Source organism: Lolium rigidum, chromosome 6 (assembly GCF_022539505.1).
Source record: "Lolium rigidum isolate FL_2022 chromosome 6, APGP_CSIRO_Lrig_0.1, whole genome shotgun sequence".
Taxonomy (NCBI): Eukaryota; Viridiplantae; Streptophyta; class Magnoliopsida; order Poales; family Poaceae; genus Lolium; species Lolium rigidum.
In genome coordinates, this window is record NC_061513.1 from 109982232 (window position 1) to 109990460 (window position 8229).

Below are 8229 nucleotides of genomic sequence, written 5' to 3' on the forward strand. Positions count from 1 at the left end.
AAAGCTAAAATCATGTACTCCTCTCATCTATAATAAATGTCGGAAACTTAATACTCCATCCGTCTCATTAAACTTGTTTGTGATTTGATAAAACTTTGATGCATCTATAAGTCTCAGACAACTTTTATGATGGATTAGAGGGAGTAGTATTTAAATGCTTTTATGCTTTAGAAGGCAAAGTCTAAAAATTCAGAAAAGAATCCCACCAAACAGCCCATGAAATGGGGCAAACGAGAAAATGCGCACGTAACATGGTGCAAAATGATCAAATCCACGCGCAAATGGGGAATGCCCGCGGCGCAACGCTGACGCAGGTCGCCACGCAGTATGGTGGAAGCCCCACCCAAGCTCCAGCCCGCCGCCGCGACGTCGTGGCCGGAGCTGCTCGCCCCATTCGACCTCTCCCGCCTTCGCTCCACGCTCTCCTGCCGCCCGCTCACCCCGCGCCGCCTCGCCCGCCTCCTCGCGCTCCCGCTGTCGCCGTCCACCTCCCTCCTCCTTCTCCAGTGGTACGCCGCCTCCCACCCCGCCGTCTCCTCTCTCCCGCTCCGCCCCCTCCTCGCCGCCGCCGACGCAGACCCGGAGCGCGCGCTCTCCCTCCTCGAATCCATCCCCTCCTCCCACCTCCCCCCAATCCGCGAGTCCCTCCTCATCCCGCTCTTGCGCTCCTTGGCCCCCGGCCGCGCCCTCCACCTGCTCGACCAGTTGCCCCGCCGCTTCGCCGTGACACCCTCCTTCCGCTCCTACAACACCGTCCTCGCGGCGCTCGCCAGGGCCGACTGCCACACCGACGTGCTCGGGCTCTACCACCGGATGGTCCACAGGGACCGCGTCCCACCCACCACCTTCACCTTCGGCATCGCGGCACGCGCCCTCTGCCGCCTCGGACGTGCCGACGAGGCGCTCGTGATGCTCCGCAGCATGGCGCGGCACGGTTGCATACCCGACACAGTGCTCTACCAGACGGTCATCCACGCGCTGTGTGCCCAGGGTGGCGTCAACGAGGCTGCCACGCTCCTCGACGAGATGTTCCTCATGGGGTGCTCCGCGGATACCCAAACCTTCAATGACATCGTGCACGGGCTATGCACGCTCGGGCGTCTACGCGAGGCGGCGAGGCTGGTGGACAGGATGCTGGTAAGAGGATGCGTGCCAAACTCCATGACGTACGGATTCCTTCTCCAGGGCCTGTGTCGAGCAAAGCAGGTGGATGAGGCACGCACAATGCTCGGGAGGGTGCCGGAGTTGAATGTTGTGCTGTTTAACACGGTGATTGGGGGTTGTCTTTCCGATGGGAAGCTAACGGAGGCGACAGAGCTGTATGAGATAATGGGATCAAAAGGCTGCCCACCAGATGTACACACTTTTAGTATATTGATACACGGGTTCTGCAAGCGTGGGGAGGTTGGTTCCGCCATGAGGGTTCTTAGAGAGATGGAGGATAAGGGTTGTGCTCCAAACATGGTGACCTACACGATTTTGCTGCATTCCTTTTGCAGGAAAGGCATGTGGGATGATATAAGAGAAATGCTGGAGGTACTGTCGGCAAAGGGCTTGAGCATGAATTCGCAAGGATACAATGGAATGATATATGCTGTATGTAAGGAAGGCAGGATGGATGACGCGAGGACACTCATGCAAGAGATGAAGTGTAAAGGTTACAAGCCTGATATTTGCACGTATAACACAATAATTTATCATCTCTGCAAGAATGACCAGATCGAAGAGGCTGAGTATCTATTTGAGAATTTGCTTGACGAGGGTGTTGTGGCCAATGGGATAACTTATAATACACTCATTCATGCACTGTTGCGCAAAGGAAGCTTGAAGGATGCCATAAACCTTGCTAATGATATGGTACTTCATGGCTGCTCACTTGATGTTGTTACTTACAATGGTCTCATAAAAGCCCTGTGCAGAGATGGGAATGTTGATCGGAGCGTGGCGTTGCTGACGGAAATGACAGAAAACGGAATTAAGCCAAATAATGTTACGTACAACCTCTTGGTTAGTGAGCTCTGTAAGAATAGAAGAGTGCGTGATGCACTAGAGCTCTCAAAGGAGATGTTAAACCAAGGCCTTACTCCTGACATTGTCACGTACAACACACTCATAAATGGGTTATGCAAAATGGGATGGATGCGTGCTGCCCTGAATCTCCTAGAGAAGTTACAAAGTGAAGATGTGTGTGCCGATATTATTACGTATAATATCCTCATTAGTTGGCACTGCAAGGCGAGATTCTTTGATGATGCTAATATGCTTCTGAACAGAGCAGTGGCTGATGGGATAACACCTAATGAGCGTACATGGGGAATTATGGTGCCAAATTTTGCTAGAAAGCCACTTAGTTTTTTATCTGACGAGGTTGAAGGTCATTAATTTGTTTTTGCTCTGTATTGTATGTTATGGTTAGTTGTCATGGGCTCATGGCTTTTGGAATCGCCACAACTTCAGAGGTTGTAAAGATCAAAATGGGAAGATCATGGTGTCCATCATAATCTTCACCATGTTGTCCTGGTATGTATGTCTCTTCCTGTTAGAAGTTTGTGCTCTGTGCCATGACTACAGCATTAATTCATTATCTTGTTGTACCATGGCAGGTGTATGTTCAGTGGATGATAGATACAGTTACTCAGATCCATCTTGACATGTTCTAGCTGTAGTTACATGGAAAATACAGAAAGTATTGAAACCTCAGTTGCATCATTATTTTTTAATCAATATGTTGAAACCTCACTATAAAGCCATGGATCTCTCAGTTAAAATCAAAGATGTCTATATCTCTTATATTTCTTTGTGAGTAATTATATTGCATAATTTATCAACTAGGGTACATTTTGATAGAAATCAGAGTCAGGATTAATTTGTTCCATTTACTGATTCACTGCAATGCCACAGTGGAGCTCTGCTTAATTGTTCCAGTCCTTGTCAACCTCTGATATTGATTAAGAACAACTGCAAAAGACAAAGGCATTCTCCTTAAATGAATTTGCTATTTTTATCTATAGTTCTGACTGAAAAACTGTGAATAACGAGCGGAATAGTTCAGGTTATTGGAAAAAACAAAGTACGTGAAACCTGCGATGCTGCCGGTCTTTATACTTCAACATGCAGTAGTGCAGTGTTATATAATTTAGCAAATACCATGTCTCATCGATGCATTTTCCTTGGCCTTTGAGCTTGCCAACTTTCTAGTTAGTAGTTACTACAAATTAGTCAAACGAGGGAAATTGATTCATCTTGATAGTTGAATACTGTCCATTTTAAGGAAAACATGCCCTTTGCTGTGATGGCTGCCCATCAACCTAAGCTCCATGTATGGTGACTGTGTAGTTCTAAAGCACCAATTATTGTGATTTACGAGTGGTTGGGATTTCATGTGATGATGTTCTTAATTATAATGAAGATGCCGACGTTTGCCAGTTTTCATTGAAGAATGAATTACTCTCATCTCTGATTCAGTTGAAGTGAATATTACCAGAAAAGCTAAACCTTCAATGTCTCCTCCATGCTTTCCTTTGGCAGGACATGTTTGTTGTGTGAGTGTGACCTCAATTTTATTTGTTTGCAATGTTTTTACAATGTGGTAACCCATAGATACTTAAAATTTGCACATCTCTGGATTAGTTGGCCACTTGGAATGGGTTTGTGATGCTGTTGTCTGCAGTATGGAGGTCCATGCCTGGGCTCCTGTATGCGTTTTGATTTTTCAACTGAACATTCCCTCATGTCCTTTCCATCTCATGTACATTTGCACCATTGTCCATTCAAAACAAAGGTGAGAGATGTCATAACACCTGAACTTTTAAACATCATTGTGAGCTAAATTTTATTTGGTTGTGACTAGTTTCGAAGTTTGCAGATAGAATGTTATTCGATTTTATACTAGGCATCATATACTATACTTTTGTTTCGGACTTTGGAGAATTTTTTTTTTTTTTGCTAGCATCTATGCGTGAACCCTACACACGTTCCTTTGTTTTCTATCTTGTTTCTCTTTGCATCTCCTCTCCTTTGTTACATTGCTGAATTCGACATGGAATGGTTTGATTGGGTTACTCTAGAAAACTTAAAAATCATAACAAATGGATTGATTTACTGTTTTTTTTGTTATGCATAAGTGGATCATATGCATTTTTTGTATTTCGTTTGAGAATTTGTCTTGATGCTCATACGTTAGTATTTTTCATCATCTCGGTCGTAAATTAGATTAGACTAATGGTCAGGTACAGGCAGCAGGGGAGCTATATTTGTTATATAGTCCCATGTATAATAGATCTTACATCAGCTTCTGTTCATCAGGAGTGAACTAATTACCTAATTATTGTTAACCTTAGTTTACCTGAAGGGTCCGCTTTCACAAAATGGGCAACCAGCAATTTCCAAATCAAAACCAAGGGATGCAATTTTGAAGACTCCCAGTAATGTTTCTGTTCTATATATTCATGCTTTTGCCGTTTGCAAGGTCGGCCTATGCCGATAAAGCTCTCTGCCGGTTGCAAGGTTTGCATATGCCGGAAAATGTTCAATGCCATGTAACTTGAAACTTTTTCTTGATTATAGTGTGCTTGGTGAAAGGATGGATTACTATTGAAACTTTTTCTGACATCCCAACCTTTGAATGGAGAGCCTATTTATTGTGCTGCTGGTGCTTCTGATTTTTGTATGCAGGAACAGTATATACACCAGACTATAAATGAAACAGGGGCCACTATTCTAGTAGGAGGAAAGGATTCAGGACATCTTAGCAATAGCCATGCTGGAGGTTGGTGATTTGTTTTTGTATCTTGTAATGCATATTGTAGCATCAGAGTGATCTGCCCTGTGTTAGCAACTAGTGAACTGGGTTTCCAAGATGGTGACTTCGTAGTATGTTTCTATCCTCATGTAGCTTTTTTCTTTACCTATTTCTTTTCCAGGATGGTGATTTGTTTTTTTATATAGTGACTTCCAGGATTCAAGACAGTGTTCTTTACCTTTAGCTGCTCCCTTTGCTTGGAAAATCAACATAGTAATTTCTACTCACTTAACTTACAAGTTGCTTCACTGGAATTTGACTGTGTTAACAACAATGCTGTGATAGAGCTGATGAATCCTGGAAGATGTGTACCCTAAGATGATTGGCTGACGTCCCCTGAAGACTCCTTCCTTCATCAGGGTGATGTTTGCTGACGACAATGTGGTCGTGGCACGACCAGCCAATGCCGGCCTTGGAGCGGGCGCAAGGTTCAGTGCTATGGACCCACAGTTCCAATGATCAACTGCTGTCCATGACCTGCGGCATATCTGGGGAACAATTCCTTTATCCATTCAAACTGCAAGGTCGTGCAAGGCAATGGTTGTGTGTTTATACAGGCTAGGACAGAGTTATTGTGCATAACAAAAGATTAGTAGTGCTCAGGCAGCTAAGTTTCTTACCGTGACACTGAAGTACTTAAATAAATACCTCGAGGAGTCGTGGTTATACTGGTGCTCAGGCAAGCGAAATGATTTGTAATTGGTTGGACAGACCGGCCTTGGTTCCTCAAACAACTTTTGCCGTGTGGTGATGGTTGCTTTTGGTGGCGTATAACTGCTGTTGATTAAATTAGGATTTGGGTACATAAAACGTTGGTCCAATGAGCCTGGGATTGCCCACCCCCATCCTTGTCCTAGATATGAGCTGAAAGTTCAGTCCTGAAAGGGCCTAAATTTGATACTATCATCTCTTTTGTTTGCATGTTAACCTGTGCTTCATTTATGGTTCATCTATCGTTGGGTTTCCTATTATTATCATGACATGGTTCCAGGTAAGTGAAAATATCTTTCAAAACCATGACATGGTTCAGCATCTATTTGATCCTTGAGCCGGATTGTGTGCTCAGCCTCGAACTACAACGTTCAGCATCTTGGATTCTTGAATCTTGTCAGAAGGCTGTAGACTTTGGCAAAATATCTGTCACCTTAACACTGAAGTACTTAAATAAATACCTCGAGGAGTCGTGGTTATACTGGTGATAATAGAAGTTGTCCAAAAGAAGTAAAAATAACTATCAGAAGAATTTGAAGAGCCTTTGGCAGTTGAATTTGATATAACAAGCTAGTTAGTTGAAGTAAATACAACAAGAAGCGCTACCCTGCAACATAGAATGTACTCGCTGAGCCCTAACGCAACTGCTCATGAGCCGGCTTGTTACAATCCTTGACACATACATAACCTTTGAAGCTTTGTACAAATCACTGTGTTCTAGAACCAAACCATTTACAAATTTCATCTAAACATGATGTATATACAACTCACCACCGAGTTGTGCGTACCATTTTTTTGACTAGTTGTGTTGTGCACACCAACTACAAACTCTTAACCTTTCTTAGACAACAAAAGGACAGGGTCACATGAGACAAGACAAGAGATACATAGGCGGCGGCGGCCACAACCCATCTAGGGTTTCCTACTCCTCGCCGGCGACACTGCCGGTTCGCTCCGCCTCTGGCGGTCTTGGAGCCTTGGAGGTGTGGCGGACCACGGTCCCCTGCTGGCGGGGAGTTTCCGTTCTTAATTTAGTTTTTCTTCTTTTTTTGGGATGGTGAGGCAGCGGCTACATCCTAAAATCAGAATAAGGTTATTCCCGCTCTATCCTTGCTCTGGTGGTGGGCCTAGGGCGCGTGGAGTTGTGTGTCCGGCGGATCTCGTGGGATTCGATCGGTTTTTTTATCTGTCGGTGCGGTTTCATGCCAGTCTCTTTCGATCTACGGTTGTCATCATTGGCGATGGTTGCTGCTCTAGTGCGCTGGTTCTTTGGTGTCTTAGCACGATATCTACTACAACAAGCTCTACTACAACAAGTTTTGCTCAGCTTCCACGATGGAGGGGCGAGGATGGCGGCCACATTCGGCTCGTGCTAGTGTATGTAGTCGTCGCTAGGTGGTCCGAGTACCTAGTTATATTTTTTATTACTCGCTGGACTATTTGTACTACTGTTGATGATTATTAATAGATCGGTGGAATTTAAAAAAAAAACAGGGTCAAGAAAAAAAATCTTTCCCCAAAAAAATACAGGTCTCTCGGTCTCCGTGCAGTCCTTGAAAATTCAAAATCCTCAAAATATCAGCTCACCTCCACGGTTTCCTCGCCACCTTCCCGTCCCGCACCGTACCGATACCTTCATTTCCTCCTCCTCCTCCTCCTGTCCCTGTGTCGGTCCTGACCTACCCCAAACCCGACCCAGTGCGCACTACCTCCCGCCCTACAGGTGCCGCCGTGCCGTAGGTTGGCGCCGCCGCCGACGCATCGCCCGCCAACCCCTCCGCCTCCCACGCGCGTCGCCGCCGCCGCCGTTCCCGTTCCACCCCCGCCCGCAAATTTGGCCCGAGGCACGAGCATTTCGTCATCCACTAATTCGTTAAACGCTCGCCGACCCCCAGAAATTTGGGATTCGCTGCGGTGCGCACCCGGTAGGTACACCTTCTAGATCCCCCCCTGGTTGGCGCTTCCGTTGGCGATCTAGGGCAGTTTCTGATCGTAAGCGGAGCGCTCCGTACTTATTTTTCTGTGCCGAATTTCGGAAGTTTAGCGCAGGATCCACGAAGGTCCTCCACGCTACCCGTTCCGTCTGCGCGCGCGCGCGCGAGCGCCGCTGCATGATCGAATGTTTTCGTTGTTTTAAGTACGGTGTACCATGCCGCACCTAGCAATTTGCGACAGAATCGTTGTCAATTTTCTCGGTTCCATTAGCTGTCGGCTTACACATTAATTCCAGTAGCTTTCACGATCTTATTTGACTGGGATACTCTTATGAGCAGCTGAACACGTCGCTGGAGGAGGAATGCGGTTTTTCTACATCCCTTTCCGTTGCTATTATGGGGAAGCTGTTTGCTGTTTTGATTGAGCGAGCAAACTTGTTTGGAATATAGATTCTTAGCACTAGTGCTGCGACCTCCATGTTCAGTTAATGTAACGTCAGTATCTGGTCACCTAGTTCACTTTGTAAATGTCTGATTCCCTTGCGTAGAAAATATATTGCTGCAGTTGCCAGAGTAACATCTGACTGCTCCAGGTCTTCAAATCCTCTTCCGAAGGAGGGGCCATCAATACTACTCTCGTTTTTGTAGAGATATCTCATGGTTAAAATGATGCCTTGGGTATTCTCGATTCTGTAGTATGTCCGTGTAGCCTTCTGTCAAAACTATGACCATGTTTGCTTTTCCAGACTCCATTTGATTGCGTGTTGTCGAAATCTCAAATAG

At 45.6% G+C, this 8229-nt stretch overlaps 1 protein-coding gene across 1 annotated transcript; it reads left to right on the plus strand.

Moving 5' to 3' along the window:
* Positions 1 to 327: 327 nt before the first annotated feature.
* On the plus strand, positions 328 to 5422 carry LOC124663101 (pentatricopeptide repeat-containing protein At5g64320, mitochondrial). The gene is made up of 2 exons (XM_047200845.1): positions 328 to 4768; positions 5087 to 5422. The coding sequence occupies exon 1, from the start codon at positions 328 to 330 to the stop codon at positions 2380 to 2382; it is 2055 nt and encodes a 684-aa protein (XP_047056801.1). The 3' UTR covers positions 2383 to 4768; positions 5087 to 5422.
* Positions 5423 to 8229: the final 2807 nt, after the last annotated feature.